This window comes from Dendrobium catenatum, unplaced genomic scaffold (assembly GCF_001605985.2).
Source record: "Dendrobium catenatum unplaced genomic scaffold, ASM160598v2 fragScaff_scaffold_1237, whole genome shotgun sequence".
Lineage (NCBI taxonomy): Eukaryota > Viridiplantae > Streptophyta > Magnoliopsida > Asparagales > Orchidaceae > Dendrobium > Dendrobium catenatum.
Window position 1 is genome coordinate 38,630 of NW_021319699.1, and position 18,001 is coordinate 56,630.

Here is an 18,001-nt window from a genome sequence, read left to right on the forward strand (position 1 = left end):
GGTTTAAGTGTTTTTGGAGGGAGAAGGAAGGGTAGAGAAGTCCTTTTGCTTTTAATTTGAATTAGATTGTACTAATAGGGAGTTATGGGGGGATTAGGTTATGATCTTGATTTTGAAAAGAGTTTTGTGTTCTAGGTTTTCTTGCTTGGGCTCTTGGCGTTGCCGGAGATTGTTGGAGAGTTGTTCTTCCTCTCGAATTGAAGAACATTGTATCTTGCTTTGGTTTTGATCATCTACTAAGGGAATACAATTGTTTTCTATTGTTTTCCAATGTTTTCTCCCTATTCTCTCAGTTTTTCTACTGTTTGGTGGCTGTTTTCTATTGAAAACAGTGGAATAATTGTGTTTTGGCAAGAATCCGATAGGAATTACTTGGAATATTCAAGTGGAACCTATCAGAAACAGCCTAGATCTCTGTGCCCATCCGCCTTCATGTTTCCATTATGGGCAAGTCAAAACCACCATTCGACATCATGCAATAAATTGCATCAGATCCTCACCAAAACTGCCCAAATATGTGTTCTTCCTGATTCCACTGACAGCCTTGCCCAATTTGTAGAAATCCCAAGGTCACTACAATGGGATCCAAGCTATTTCATCCCAGTTGGCTCAAAACCCATTCCCCCATAGCTTCCCAAAAACCAATGATCCCATGATCCTGTCAATTCCATCGTGAATAGCATCACCCTTAATACATCCACCATTCAAGCAAGCTCACCCAACTTTGCTGTTGGTTTATCGTTGCCAAGATCCGATGAATGCCTTCATCCATAGCACATGCTAATTGCATCTCACGTCTTAGCTCAAACTGAGCTAAAATCTGAGTCCCACAATTGAACTCACCAAATTTTTATTTGAATTATCTCTTGAGCTAGCATCCCCCATCCAAATCCAAAGCTTCTCCTCCAACGGCCAAATTCTTCATCAACATATCATCCAAACAGTGGTGAAATTGATTTGTCCGCAGAGTAATCACTTCAGGTTTAATTTCTTTATCATTTTTCATAGATATTGTTTTTTTTTTCCTTTGATCATAGAAGACGAGATATCAAATTTATCAATACAACATGTGAATTTATGAAAAAAAATCAACATAAGAAAAAAGTAACTCTCAGCGCTCATGATGAAAGTGCAATACAACCCTCAATGTCTAGTTCGTATGGAAAACAAAATAGAACAACAATTACATCGAAAATTGATGAGCGAAGAAATTCTAAAATGCGATTCAATAATTATTATAGAGATTCCATATGAATGACTTCTAAAGGTTGATCGCTTATTTTATTTCAATAATCTATATGGTATGCAGCGCTTTACAATTGCCTCAGTGTATATGGATGGTCGGTCCAGCATGGCATTACTATCACTGGATTTCTCAAAACAAACTGTTGAGTTCTTGGAATTCTTTCAAGCAAAGTATTCTTTAATGTTTAGGCCCTCCTCATGAGCTCATTGACCCTATTTTTTAGACCAACTATTTTAAAATGTGAACCATAGCAAAGCAAGTTCGCTAGCAGATGAGATTACATAGGAATCAAACAAGCAAATAGCTGTAGCTGAAGCAATACAACCACTACACAAGCAAATCCACAAGAAAAGTAGGTAGACGGATGGCCATTACATTCATGAGCATTAACAGATCAACTCAAGAAATTCCTTAAGTGCCCAATGGTCAATATTTTCTTTTGCAACTTCTTTGTTGATCCAATGTAGGACCTACTTGAAAGATTGTGGCTGAATGGATAGCCAACTCCAGTATATTAACTAGGAAGTTATATATTGAAAATAAGAACGTTTTGACGGGGAGGAATGATGTGAACCCTAATTGTAAGTAGCAGTAATAGTGAAGTAAGTTTGCTAGCTGATGATATTATAGAGGGAGCAGATGTGCAAACGATTAAAGCAATAAGGCCAGTGCACAAGACTAAACCACAGAAAGATTAGATGTACAAACAGCCATTACATTCATGGGCACCAAGGGATGAACTCAAGAAATTCCTTTATGTGCTTAGTGGACAGTCTTTTCTTTTGCAAGTTCTTTGTTGATCCATTGCAGAAGAAAGACCTGCTTGAGAGATTATGGTTAAATAGATAGCCACGTCCAATCGATCAACTGGGAAGTCTGACCTTGAAAATAAGAATATTATGAGAGCGAGAGTAATGATGTGAACCAAACTTGTAATAAGTTAGTAGTATTAGTAAAAAATAATTATTCTAATGTCTTGTATGTTTATAAATAACCTAATTGGGGAGTATGAGGCACTGAAAATGATAAATAAAAATATCCACTTCTATTTTTCTGTGTTTTTTCTTTTGGGAGCTTGGGCATGCTCGAATTGCTCACTTAGGATCAAGGAGCCTATAAATTTTTATGTGCAAGTGTATATGGTGAGTGAGTGAGGGGTAGAGAAAGACATGGGGTCTTCATACATAATCACAACCTTGCAAATCCATCAAGTCAAAACTTGGCTTAAGAGTGTGATAGCTACTAACCGACCAAGGTAGAAGTGGATGAACCCATCAAGTGGTTTAGTGAGAAACTATTTTTATCAGCATGCTAGAAGTTGAGAAAGACATACAAGAATCAATGGAAATTTGCCTTTTGTTGTCAGAGGAAGCTAAAAACCTTACCTGAATACACAAAAAACTATATATTCCTTCCACAAACAACTTTAACAAACCTTTGCAATAGACTGAGAACTTTGAGCATGAGAAATATAACACGAGTTTTGCATATTGGAATTGAAATTGGAAGTAAACTTATGCACGGGAGGATATGTTTAGTCAAGCACACCTCCAATGTGACTTCATGATCCTGAAGACGTGGCCTAAGTCCAATATAATCCATTGGCGGATCAGTCTGCAGTGGCACAAGTCTTTCATCCCAAGATACAAAATACAAGTCACCATCTAAATCTCCACCAGAGCACTCATTTGGATGTGGCCTACACAAATAAATATCCAACATTGTAAAGAGGTCATAAAATATATTTACAGGGTATCTTAAATTTTCTTTAAATAGAAATGACTCCTAGCATACAAAAGCTTGCGAATGACATGCCTTGGGCTTCAAAATTATATGAAAGAGATGACATCTTGTAGACCCCAACTATGTGTGCATGATAAGCATTGATTAGAAGAAAATGCCATGAAGCTCGTGGCTGCCACTCAGAACAGTTTTGTCCGCAAAGTTTATAAATCAATAAAAAGCTCTCCTACATAAATAGTGGAAATTAATTCCTTATCAAATGTAAAATATGTCGAGATACTCTTCTCACTAGGCATGATTTTAAAGTCAAAGCCAACTATATGGAGTTGTTTCATGTATTTTTCATACATTCCTAAAACTCTACTTAACATCTATAAGTATTGTGCAACCTTATGTCACCTGCCTAAACATCAACGAATTTATTAACTAGCACCTCTAAGAATTATACAAAGATACAGTTGCATGATGTTGCAAGAAAGCCAAGAATCATTCATTATTCTTCTTCATTTAGCTACATCTATACTACTATTATTAAAGAGGCTTGCATTTCTTTCCATATGAAATTCTAGCCCTTCATTCAATCTCCTAATAATAAATCCTAGCCTTTCATTATTATTGTTTTTATATAATAAATTTTAAATGACCCATTGATGTTCACATTTTTTTGCATAAAATTTATATATTAGAATTCTAAAAGTTAGAATTCAATCAATAAAGTAGCATGCATAAATGAAATAACTAAGAGCCATAAGAATATCAATGGTTAATCCAGATTTAAATTTTGACCAATGAATAATTTGATCATAAATTGTCATTAATGTTGCATTATATCTAAAAATCACCATACATCCACATATACCCAAAGGATCATTTTAGAATTATACATCAAGCTGTTCGAGCTTTAAAATTCTTCAAACAATTATTTTTATTATTCAATTTAGTTTTATTTATGATTTTATTTCCTTAGATCTATCTTTTCAAATTTTTATATTCTTCTAATATCTAATCTTATTGACGTTCATGTTATATAACTTTCAGGCTCTTAATAGCTTTACTACAACACTTTGGGAGTTCCTGGAACTTTCGGTACTTGCTAATGTAGTCACATTCCTCTTCTTGTCCATGAGAAAAACGACTGGACTCGGAGGGATTGACGGGCTTTTTCCTTACATATCTTATGCGAGGAGGATAGTTTGGGTGGCTATCATCTGAGAACGATGCAATTTATTTATAGATTAATTTGAAGGAGTGCAGTGGCCATCTACTGCTGAATTAGTATTTAGTATTCGAGTTAATTATTTTAGGATGGTTTAGGGTTCCTCTTCATAATCGTTTTTTTTTTTTTGGCTTATCTATTTTTATTTGCAACGAACTCCCATGACTCTCTTCAAGCATCGACTTGTCCAAGCATTTTGACTACTTTAACTCATGGAGTGTATTGAACGTCAGCTGTTGAATTAATATTTAATATTCTATATTTTTTATCTTTCAATATTCATATTTAATCTCTTAATATTAAACCATAACTTTTTTATTTTTGTTATTTTTATTTTATAATCTATAAAATTTATATTATTCTTAAATGGGCATGCATTTCTTTCCATATGAAATCCAAGCCCTTTTATTTAATCTCCTAATGATAAATTTTAGACTTTCATTCATTATTGTATTTATACAATAAATTTTAAACGGCCCATTAAAATTCATGTTTTTCTAAGCATAAAATTTATATGTTAGAAATTTAGGAGCTACAATTTAATCTATAAATTTGCATGCATAGATGAAAAATACAAAGAGTCATAAATATATAAATGGTTAATCCTGATATTGAATTATCATCATTGAATAATTTGATAACTCATTTAATATTTCATCTAAAAATCTCCTTGGACCCTATATATACCCAAATGATTATTTTAGAATTATAAGCTAAGCTATTTGATCTTTAAAACCCATCTCAAATTTATTATCTAATTTATTTTTTTATTTATCATTCTATTTCTCCTTAAATTTATCTTTTTAAAATTTCATAATCTTCTAATAAGAAACCTCATTAACATTCACGTTACCAATTTTTATTAAGGGTTAATTTTTCATATTATTTGACTAAAAAAGGAATGCAATATAAGGGCATCTACAACTAAATGTGATTCGCCCATTTAGAGCTCCGACGAGCGTCCACCTGAACAGCAAATAAAAAGGCATTTTTATGTTTTATCTAGACTGTGAACAATGCGACGAGTTGCACTATTTAGAACCCCATTTTTTATTTTTTTAAATTATAAAATTATCCTAAAATTATTAAATTTTAACATTTTGATCACAAATAATTAGTTTAACTTATGCTACTGATTTTCTAATTTTAATATGTTTAATTTTTATGTGATTAATTTATTTAAAGTAGTTTTTCATTTTAAATAATTAAAAATGCAATAGCTGGACCATAGTGGAACACCTATTATTCTCGAAGCTATAGCAGATTATAATATTTGAATATGGCATGCTTATACAATGATATCAATGTGTTGGAGTCTTCTCATCTATTCTCCAATCTCACTCAAACTATTCAAGAGCCACGTAGTCCGAAGAAATAATATTTTGCAAGGAAACAAGAAGCATGTAGAAAAGACGTAAAACGTGGCTTTGGAGCTCTCCAATCACGTTTCACAATTGTCGCAGGACCGGTAGCTTTTTGGAGATAAGATGTGCTACATGACATAATGATTACATGCATAATTTTGTATAACATGATAATCGAGGATGAACGTGATCTCAATGCACTAGTTGAAGTTACGAGAGAAGCATCACGTCCGGAGGTCAAAAAGATGATGGATGATAATACCTGATTTCAATAATTTAGCGCTCGCCATAAACAAATCAGGGATAAAAATGCTCACACTGCACTTCAAAATGCATTGATTGATAATTGTAGGAGCAGTATACTAATTCTGATTTCTAGTTATATGTATATTTTTTTTTCGTTTCAATTTTTTATTTTTTTATTTTATTGAGTATTTGTATTTTGAATTAATCTATCAAGAATTATTTATTTATTTTTTAAATAAGTGGGTCTAATTCAAAAAATTAATAAATATAAGAGTTTGATTGAAAATAAATATAAAAATAAAGATGATAAAGAATATATACAAAACATTCTTTTTTTGTGTTAGAAATGGAGTTCGGTTGGGGATGGATCACTATTTAATATGACTTCTACTACATTTTGAAGTGGAAAATAAAATTTTTAGTTGGAGATGCCCTAAAAGGAATGCTTTAGGATTGTTTCGATGAATGTACAGCAATACAAGTGAATTTTTTTTTTAAGTAATCAATGTAGTGTAAAGTCCAAAAATTATAGTGGCCAGCGAGGGCAGGGCGGTAAGCAGTAGGCGGTCGGTGGGTGATAGCATCAGCCAGCAGTTCTGATAGCCGGCAGTTGCGATGGTCGGTGGTGGCGGTGGCGGTGGCGGTGACGGTGACGGTGGGGGCGGCCGATGGTGGTGGTGGCGGTGGGGGTGATCAGTGGGGGAAGCCAACGACGATGGTGGTCGGCGACAGGTGGTGGTGGTGGTGGCAACAACAAACAATGGTGGTGGCCGATGGTAAGCTGTGGCGGCACTTGTTTAAAATTGCACAATATGAGGCTCACCTTGAGGCCTGTCTCAGCGCAATTCCAATAAAACACACATTGAGGCTTATGCCTCAAACTTTTTTATGAGGCTTGCACCATAGCTTAGCTGAGGCCGCCCTTAAGGCACACCACGCCTCGTTGGTATATTGCTCCTGCGACAATTCTTATATTGTTAAAACTTACCTAAATCCTAAACTAAAGTCCCAAACAAATCACGCTTTAATGCACCCCCAAGCTGCAACGACTTTCTCTCGACTGCCTTGACCGCCAGCCCTCCATTTTCTTCATAGTCACCACCATCGTAGTTGTCGCCGAGGATCACTTGACACCCGCATACCACCACCACCTCCTCTAAAATTTTAAGAATAATAATCTCATATTTAAGTTCATATAAAATATTTATGATAGAAGAAGATGACTAAAATAAATAAAAGAAAATTGGAAGGCATTGGACTCCATAAGATAAGATAGGGGAGAGACCAATTTATTATGATGATGACTAAAATAAAAAACCCCTCAATAATGACAGTGCAGATGATTTCTAAGTTTTTGTCAATTATTTTAGTTTTTTTTAGGAATTAAATGTGGTTGAATAGGGAATTGAGAAAGAAGAATTTGGAGTTGAACTTGATATTATATGATACTTTTTATGCAAGGTTCTGAAAACTGGACCGGACAATGAACCGAAAGAAAGAGAGGTTCACGGTTCGACCGGTCGAACCGGGGTCGAACCGGGGTCGAACCGAATGACGTAATAAATAATATTATTATTATAAACAAATAATAAAATTAACAAAATAATGAAATATAATAAGTATATAATTTCATATAAATTATTGTTAATTTATATTACATGTTTGGATTTAATTTATAAACATAAATTATTTAAAAGCTCATAATATAAAATTATAAATATAATTAAATATTATTATAAAAACTAATTAAAAAAATTGTTTAAAAAAAATAATACAAAACTATACAAAGCATAAAACTATGAAACTAAAGATGGGTCTTTGCTTTGTATGGTTTAGTCTCACATTGCTTGGAAAGATTTGCTTTGCATAGTTTATATAACTTTTTACTTTCTCTCATGCTAAGAGCTCATTTGGAGAAATGAAGACATGAGGTTGTTCAACTTAATATTTAATCATGTACTTAAAATTAATTTAAAAGTTTTATATTAATTGATTAAGATTAATATTTATTTAATATTAAATAATTTATTTAATTATTTATATTAAAATTTTTTGAACCGGCCAATTTTAAGAAACCGGGACCGGTTCGGCGGTTCACCGGTTGAACCGGCGGTTCTAGCCCAAACCGGCCGGTTTGATGCTAGGCCGGTTCTCAGGTTGAACTGAACCGGCTTTCAGACCCGTTCACGGTTGAACCGGTCGGACCGGCCGGTCCGGTCCGGTTTTTAAAGCATTGCTTTTATTACATTCTTATATTTAATATTATTTTGCTCTTATAATATTTGAATTTCAATTCAATTTCACGCAATTTATCACTTGCCACTTTACGTCATATGCAATTTTTTATTTCATATGTATGTCAATTTTCTACTTCATAAGTCAATAAAAAGTTAACATAACATCCTTTAACATATTATTTTGATATTATATAAAAAAACAGTTTTAACATTTACTTTGACTCAACGCTTTTTTTTTTGGCTTATAGCTCACCTCATAAACAAAAAATGCCTCATTTCCAACTACGCAATTTTAAACCTTGTGGCAGGTGATGGTGGCGGTAGGCAGTGGTGGTGGCTGGCGGTGGGACTGGCCAGTTTTGGCGACAAGGGTGGCCAGTGTTAGTGGTTGACGATAATGGTGGTGGTCGGCAGTAGGTGGTGGCCGACGATAGTGGTAGTGGTGGCCCATGTAGTGGGATAAAGGATTCATGTAGTCAACCCCATTGCCAAAATTTTCAAAACCCCTACATTTGGAATAATTTACACCACTTTGTATTCCAACCAAACAGCCCCTTACTTGGACACAATAGAGAAAAAGGATACATGTAGCCAACCCTATGTAGAGGTATAAAGGCACGTTAATGTTCAATTTATTATATTCTATTTTTTTTTTAAATGTTCTAATATAATCTCCAGATATTAAATTCTAGCCTTTTGGTTTTTATTGTGTTTTTTTTATATTTTTTAAATCAACATATTGCTCAAATTTTTCTTTGCATATAATTCATACTAGAATTTTAAAAGTTATAACTTAATAATTTCTTTTTTTTTCTTTTAATATGAAATCTTATTTAAATAAATTATAATTCTAAAATTTATAGTTCAATAAAGTTGTATGCATATATAAAATTTACAAAGAGTCATAAGAATAACAATGGTTAATCTCAATTTTAAATTATGACTACAGAATAATTTAATTATTACTTCTCATTTAATGTTGCATTATATTTAAAAATCACTATGTACCATATATATACAATAATATTTAAATTCTAGCTACTTATTTTTAAAATCTTCCCAAATTTATTTTGTGGCCCAATTAAATTTTATTTATCATTCTATTTTTCTTAAAATTATCTTTCCAAATTTCCATATCCTTCTGATATAAAATCTCATTAAAAAACAAATTATATAAATTTTATTAATGGTTAATTTTTATATTCTATTAATTTTTATACTTTCAATGATCTGATTTAATATCTTAATATTAAATCCTAGCCTTTTATTCTTATTATATCGATATAAAATATTTTAAATCATCTCATTGATGCTACATTTCTCTTTACATAAAAAACATGTGTTAGAATTCTAAGATTTATAATTCAATAAATTATTTAATTGTTTTATCAATTTATCTTGTCGAACAATCATTATATATAAAACTCAGATTGATTATTTTGTTATAAAAAAGTAACACGTTTAGATTGCAAAAAATAAAGATTGTAAAGTCATTTCAAGAGAAAGTTTAAATATCTAGCATCGCTTATTAATTTTTGATTTTAAGAAAAATAGGTGGAATTTGAAAAATAAAGAAAAAAACTATCATAGGATCAAATAGGGCATTTAAAGAATACTAATAAAAATATTTTTGAGAATATGATTCAAGATCTCATAATTTTGATTGTTCATGAGGAAGTTAATTGCCTTCTCAAGTTTCTTCACACGAAGCAACCGAGTCATGACAATAGTACCTCTCAAGAGCAAATGCCTTCAAGGACTCCCAACGGATACCAGAGAAACTTGCCCAAGGAGAGGGCGTCACTCGCCCGCATCCACTCAGGAGTATGTTCTACAATGGGCGACTAGAAGGTTCCTCACCAAACAAGCGGAACATCATTCATCTTAGTCAAGCTCTAACCCTTTAAACCCGCCAAACCCATTCACAAGAAAACGCCTAATATAATGATCCCTCACTCATTCAACTGCAACTCATGCCAGACTCAGAAACTCATCAACTTCACCTAAAACTCAACTCACCTTTATCAACAAGGCGACACCGAACCTCTTAGGTCACTCCCCAATATCACTAAACAATTCTTAGGCTATGTGTCCACCTCCTCTCAAGACTCACCCTACACTTACCTAGCCCCTCTTGAACTCACCTGACAATATCCAGCTCACCAGATTATTGACTTTACCTTCCCAAGGCCAATCAAGAGGCACCACATATCATAGATTAGCATGTAACATTGTACGAGGATCAATGTGTAGTCCATATTTTTACACTTTTCTATATAGCCTTTCCTATAGCTCTAAAAATTTAATAAATAAGGAGCGATTATGTAATAAATTCTCAAATATTTCAAATAATTTGTTTGTGGGACGCTAGGATAAGTGGAGCCGTGGCATTGAGCTCTCGGGTTTCTGGAGAAATAAATGAGCACAACAGTGCTGGTGTTTTAGGCATAACAGTGCTGGGTCAGAAAATTTATTTTTATATATAAAATCTCATATTCCATTGCATTAAACTCTAACCCATCCATCCCCCTCCCCCATATTCCATGTTTGATCAAGAGAGAAGAGGAGAGAAAGGGGAAAGAGAAGAGAGATAAAATTTGCTCCAGGTCATTTTTGTTCATCTCTTCAGTTGAGAAAAGTGTTCTCATCGTGATAGATAACCTTAATGCTACGTCTATTTTTAATGATTTTATGTTTTACATATTTTCTCTCCTAACATTGATAAAAAAAATAATATATCTCAGTTTAGCGATTTTTATTGTGTAACTTTTGATATATAGTAAATATCGTTCCCATGAACATTTTGACAAGTTTATATCGAAATTTCACCGAACAATTTTTCTTATATATCAATTTCTTTGAAATGAGTAGAATAATACTGCGTATAAAATGATCAGGAGTCGGTATAGTGTATCTGGGCATGGAATACATAATATGCATACATTTATTATTCATTTAGTTAAATATATATTTTGGCACACTACAAGCATATAGATTACTATAATGATAGTTATATCGAGTGTATATGATTTTTTTATTAAGATTTATATGAAGTAAAATATGTGTAAAAAAAAAAAAAAAACTGCCTAAAAATAATTAACTATTCAGGTTGGCATAAGATAGGTTACCCTAAACATTAGAGTGGGTAGACGAGTTTTTTCTTTAGATAAGATTTGTGGTGTAATCCTAAGTAATATGAAAATGATGCATAAGAAGACTGATTAATATGATATGATATGCAAATGGATAGAAGGTAGCTTCTTATATAAAAGTCGCATGACTTGTGATACATAATATGAGACTTATTCCCAGAAACATGATTGATATGATTAAGATTGGTTCCAGTAGGATTGGCCTACAAAATTGGTGCAAGAAAAATACCACAAGTAGTCAAATGTCATATCTTGTTTGCATATGTATATGACATCAATATACATGATAAACTACAAAAGTTACAAGATAGAATATGACATGCACATGATACAGAACATTACTGATATAAGTATATGATAAAATTGATATAATGCAAAGAATATACATGAATCACATGATATTCATGCTATATTGCATTGGATATAAAATATGATATGCATACACTAACATTGTACGACATACATATGATATATATATAGAGTGATGAATATTTGTTTAATGACAGATGTACTGACTTACATAAAGTAATATATAGATTGTCTTACAATTGGTGGGTATGGAAAATGACAGACCTACTGATCTTCTATATTGCCACTGATCATTAATTATGAATTACATTATTTACATTAATTTTCTTTGGCCATATAAAATGATATTGTTCATATAGATTTTCACATGTTCTTACAGTCACATGCTTTTACTGATTTGAATTTAATGATTATATGCATATTGTAAGTTCTAATAACCTGTTAAATTGTTAGCTCACCCTGTAATTTTTACATGTTTTAAGAAATGTGTAAGGACCCAGTTGAGTGAGTCAGGTCAGGATTAAAGTTTTTTTTTATATTTTCTAAATGTTATTTTATTCTTTTATGGTCAGGATCATTAAAAAAAAAATTATAGTTGTAAGTTCTTATCATGTGTTACTATTCATCTGCTCATTATTAAAACTAGTGATATATAGCTGCTTCAGCTGAATATGTCAATCCATCTCATCCAAGCCTAGCGATTCGTTTGTTATTAGACAAGGTATGACAATGCTTGAAAGCACACGTGGACATGCAATGTAGGGGTGTCAATTTTTGACACGACACGAAACACGACCCGAACCCGACCCGGAAAAATCCGGGTTCGGGTCAACCCAAACCCGAAACGGGTCGGGTTCGGGTTCATCGGGTCGGGTTCGGGTCCAGAAACCTGACCCATTTTTAAAAACGGGTCGGGTTCGGGTTGACCCGAACAGTGCCGGGTCAGTTTCGGGTTCGACCCGAACCCGACCCGTTGACCCGAATTGACACCCCTAATGCAATGATGTAATAGAGAAGGCATCTTCTTCTTCTTAAATAAAGAGATGTATTGGGGTCACTGAGAACTAGTGATATATAGCTGCTTCAGCTGAATATTTGTATAAGTGAAAATTAATGGCTCTAGTAGGTTTAATTCAGAAATAAAATAGGCAATTCTTTAAAATTTAAATATTTGGGTGTTACATATAAGGAATAATTAGGGAAACTTTTTGGAGACCTTCATACCTTTTTAGGCTCTAAGCTTCTTCATGTATTCTTGACTGAAATAGTGAAAATTTTGCTAGCCTATTTATCCTTCTATTATATGTTATCTACTCTTCTCCATTCTACTTTCTCACTAAAAGGTTCTGATGCTTAGTAGGCTAATCTGCTAGTAAAGTCCAATATCATCTACTAGAAAAATTTAGATTCAACACTAATATCATGTGGAACAAAAAGAGCTAGTGATAGTAAGAATGTTGTAAAAGTATGTGCTTGAAAATCAAAAGAAAAAGCTCTTAATAATAAAAATAGTTGGTAGTAGAATCAAAATGCACTAGAAAAAAATTATAAAAAAAAAACTTTACTATAAAAATTAGTTTAGATTTAAAAGCTCGAAAAATTGGAAAAGACAGAGAGGCCTCTAGGACTCTTAGAAAGTAATATGCGAAGCAAAGAATTTAGTTTTTAATTATTTGTATAATAAGCTATATACTAAGGAGAGCAAAAGACGCATGTGTAAGTTAACCAAGCAAAAAAATAGCATGGTTTAAAATTGCACAATATGAGGCTCGCCTTGAGGCCCGCCTTTGCACAATTCCAATAAAAAACGCCTCGATGCTTATGCCTCGAGTTTTTTGTATGAGGCTTGCGCCTCAACTTGGTTTAGGCCCGCCTCGCCTCATTGGCATGAGGCTTACGCCTCACGCTATATATATTAAAACTTACATAAATCTTGAAGTAAATGTCCGACATTGGACTCTATTGGAGAGGAGGAAGGGGAGAGAGCAGTTCACCATAATGATGATTCAAATGAAGAACCCCTTAGTGATGACAGTGCTGATGACTTATGAGTTCTTATGTGATATGTCATTGCTATTTATTTTTGGAAATTGGAATTATATGTTAATGAAAAGAATACTGGGATTTGGGAAAGATAAAATTTTGAGTTGAACTATATTTCATGTTGTCTTATTATTGAGATATTTTGATTTTACTTCATATCTTATGCATTTTTATGTTTTATATTATTCACTCATTAGTATATAAATTTTATCATTTTATGTTTACGCAATTTTTTGATTTTGAGGCTTACGCCTCAAAACGCCTTGAGGCTTACGCCTCGCCTAACGAATGAAAAACGCCTCAATACCCGAATACGCAATTTTAAACATTGAAAAATAGCATAAGTAAAGATATAGTTTAAGTAAAGTGCATTAACGATGAAGATTAAAAAAGTATTTTTCTTTGACAAGGATATTCAACATAGGTAGAAGAGATATTTTAATAAATTTTTCAATAAAAATTTTGAGGACATGATTAACTTTAGTGACCTTAACACCCTAAATAAAAATAGAAATTTTTTTTTTTATTTTTGTATCAGTAAAATCAAAGTTAGATAAACTTTAAAGAAAATAAAGCGTGGAAAAATAGAACCTAGTAATAATTCAAAAGAGGTATAGAAATACTTAAGAGAAGAAGAAATTTTTTAGCTTACTAATTTTTTAATATTATTTTAAAGACTAAAAGATGTCAAATAAATAGAAAAGGAGTGCAGCTATGTTGCACCGATACGAATATGGCAACACGGATACGACACGATACGGATACAGGACACGTCAATTCTTAAAAATACAGGATACGGGTACTTCGCGGACACGTCATTATAATTTATAAATCATACATAAAAATTAAGAAATCAATCAAAGCATAATATTTAAAATTACAAAAAAAATGAAAGCAACATCATTTGTAACCTTGTGGCTTGTAGCTTATAATATCAAAATAGAAGTAAGCATTAAATGTATAGTACAACAACAAAAGCATAAACATAAACTGTCTAGCAAATGAAGTTTCAACTATTCAATAAAAGGAATGATATGATTAGCTTCTTCAGTGGTTTGTCTTTGAACTTCTATATCATCTTCAATAAATATCATAGCTTCTAATTCAGGCTTATCAAGTGAAAGATTAGCAAATTTTAATATTCCCATATCATCAAGAGACTCAAATCCATCTTGGAAATGAGAAAACCTTACTTGCAGCTGCGGAAGTAAATACGACGGGTATTTTTTCGAATTTTTCTGCATTTCAATAGAGACGCGTATCGGATATGTGTGTCCTTTTGAAATTAAATAGTATTTTGATTGGATACGGCAAAGCCATATTCGACACGTATCGGAGTTGTATCAAAGGTGTATCCGTGTATTGGTGTATCAGATACAACACGCCTTCATAAATAGGTGTATCGGTGCAACATAGGAGTGTCTTGGTTCCAATTTTAAGAATAAAAGTAATGCACAAGAGTGCAAATTATAGAGGAATTAAGTAAATGGGCATACATTAAAATTATGGGAAAGAGCAATTGAGCATAGGTTTCGACGTGATACTAATGCTTCTCAAAATTAGTTTGGATTAATGTCGGATAGGTCTACTATGAAAGCTATATATTTGTTGAAAGGTTTGATGGAGAAGTATAGAGAGAGTAAGGAAGATATTCATATGATATTTATTTATTTAAAGAAAGCATATGATAAGATTCAAAGATAAGTGCTCTGAAGAGTTCTAGAAAAGAAAAGAGTTAATCTTGCTTATATTTAAGTCATTAAGGATATGTATATAGAAGTTCTTATGTTCAAACATAAGATAATTTGACCAAATATTTTACTATTTCAATTAGATTACATCAACGATTAGCTTTAAGCCACTACCTATTTGCTTTAGCCATGAATGTTTTACTAGACATTTACAAAAGAATGTGCCTGGTATGTTTTTTACTAATAATATTCTTCTTCTTTTTTTTAGAGAGAATGCAAAAAATTGCATTAAAATGGAAAAAACAAGCTAATACAAATTAGGAAAAAAAGAAATAGATCCTTGATCGAGAGATAAAGGATCGTTATTGAAAGCATACTTGTTTAAATTAACCCTATTATCTTTGATATGAAACCCACTATTTCTCATTTTAAAACCGTTGAGATGCAGGGGATACCAAAAATTGAAACAACCCAAGGGTTGATTAGTATCCCAGAGTTCCCACCCGATTAAAGAATAGGATGTAGTAACGATCCCATCATCAAATATAATAAGTTTAAAAAACAAATATGTATCTAAAAAAAGGAAGCTATAAAAGATATTAAAAATAACAATACATAAAATCCAAGACAAACTCAAAACATCTAAGAGTAACATTCGTAGATGTTTTAGATGTCTCTTTAAGCTTCCACTGATGTAGTCCGAAATAATAGAGATGAAAAAAACTTTGAACAGATGCTCAATCCTCTGGTATCTTCCATTTTACTGATAGCTCTGAAGGTAACGTCTAGCATATTATATAGCTGATTGAGAAGAACCTTTGAAGTCGTTCTTCAATCTGAGATCGGAATTCCATCTTCTATTCTGATCTTTCACTGGTCCAAGAGCTTGAAGTTCTTTGAATAGTTTGGGTTTTGAACCGGAAGAGCCAAGTTCTAAAGTAGATGCCTTTTTATTCTTCATTAATACAGTTTTTTTTAATTTTAAACTGATTGATGAAGCAGTAATAGTTTCTGAAAAACTATCTCTAGAATTAGAAATCCTAGCTGTCATTGAAGGAGTCAATGCCGGTTCCTCCTTATCAGCCTCCATAGCTTGTGGAATTTTAAAGTTAAGAGCTGTATTCGTTCGAGAGAAAGTCGGCTCTAGTAACTCAACAACTTTTGGATTTATCAAAATCTCATTAGAGTTTTGAACAACATTTTCTGTTACCGAATAAACAGAGCATCCACCTGAATTTTTTTTTAACTTTCAAAATTAGAATTTTGAATGTCCAAGTTTTTAGCCATTTCGGTTACTACCTCATTAGGTTCTCCTAACATACCAGACTCCATATTCTCCTCCTCATCCAAAGTATTAAACGAATTGGATATAATAATTGAATCCCGAGAGTTCAGCTGGCCATCCAATTTCAAAATCTGGTTACCCGTAACTTCTTCCCTTTCCTTGAATTCAGCATCTCTTTCAGCTTGGCTTTTGAAACCTGAATCTTTCACTGGATTGGACACAAGTTTAAGCTTGTTTTCAACTTTCAAAGGTTGAACATTTCCTACTGGATCGGCAGGAACAACAGCTACACTTCTATAAACTGTTCCAGAATTTTCTGATGCTGAAAAATCCTTGGATTTAAAATGATTTCTCACAGGTTTCTTCTTGTTTTTGAATTTCAGTTGCACCCGAGGACCATAAGGATCAACATTATGATTTGAGATGGAATGGATTTCTTCAACATTAGGACAAACAGAATCAATATGCCCTATTCTCCCACATTTGAAACAAAGTGATGATAGATTTTCATATTCAAACTTTTGAAAAAATCTACCATGTAACCCTTCAACCCAAATACTAGAAGGGAGTTTAGAGTTTAAATTAACTCTAATGCAGGCTCTAGCAAATTCTCTTCTTCCCCACCTAAACATGTTACCATCCAACAGTAAAGGGGTCCCAATTCTAGAGACAATTTTAGTGATATTGGATTCATCCCGGTAGTGTAGTGGTAGATGAGGAAGACGAACCCAAATTGGAGGTGAAATTCCTTCCAAGGAGTTAGGAGAGAAGTTGGGAGACAACTTGTCTAATCCAACTGCAAAACCCCCTACAAACTATGGACGTCCATTAAGAACTTCTTCCATGCCTTCATGAGACTGAAAGGAACAAAGTATCCAATCTAGTCCAAGCAATGTTAAGTGAAATCCTCCATACTTCTTCCATTGCTTCCTTAACTCAATAGCACATTTTGAGAATGGTAAATTTTTCCCAAGGATTTTAACAACCAATGATTTACTTAAAACTTGAATATTGGATTTTTCTTTATCCGTATCCAGTTTAACCACATTAGCATCTTCAATCTCCTCATGATTATTTTTCCAGTTAATCTTAATGTGTGATTTTTTTATCCACACATTAGAGCTATCAAAATCAGGAGAAATCATTGGATTGACATTATCCATTCCAATATTCTTGTCATCCTTCAAAATATCAACAAAACTGCTTCTTGAAGAAGAAGCTTCTTTGTCATTTGCTCCCGAAATAAAAACTAATAAAGGAGATTTTGGTAACTTGTTTGAGAACGAAATTACCTCTTTCCCTTTACTTGAATCCATCAAAGGCTTGTGTTTAGCCAACAAGCCTCCCTCTTTGATGACAAGAGGCGATTTTAAAACCCGAAGATTGTGAGGGGAGATGCGTTTGAAGGAGAATCTACCTTTTGAATCCAACATAATTGGACTCGCGGTAGATAAAATAGATTTGGTGTT

General features: G+C 32.8%; 1 protein-coding gene across 1 annotated transcript in view; it reads right to left on the bottom strand.

Moving 5' to 3' along the window:
- LOC110113272 (probable RNA-dependent RNA polymerase 2) overlaps positions 1-18,001 on the bottom strand; it is a 47,380-nt gene that overhangs the window by 13,132 nt on the left and 16,247 nt on the right. Inside the window, exon 3 of the mRNA XM_020845777.2 lies at positions 2,795-2,945. Coding sequence (XP_020701436.1) covers positions 2,795-2,945 — 151 coding nt within the window. The remainder of the gene's footprint in view (positions 1-2,794; positions 2,946-18,001) is intronic.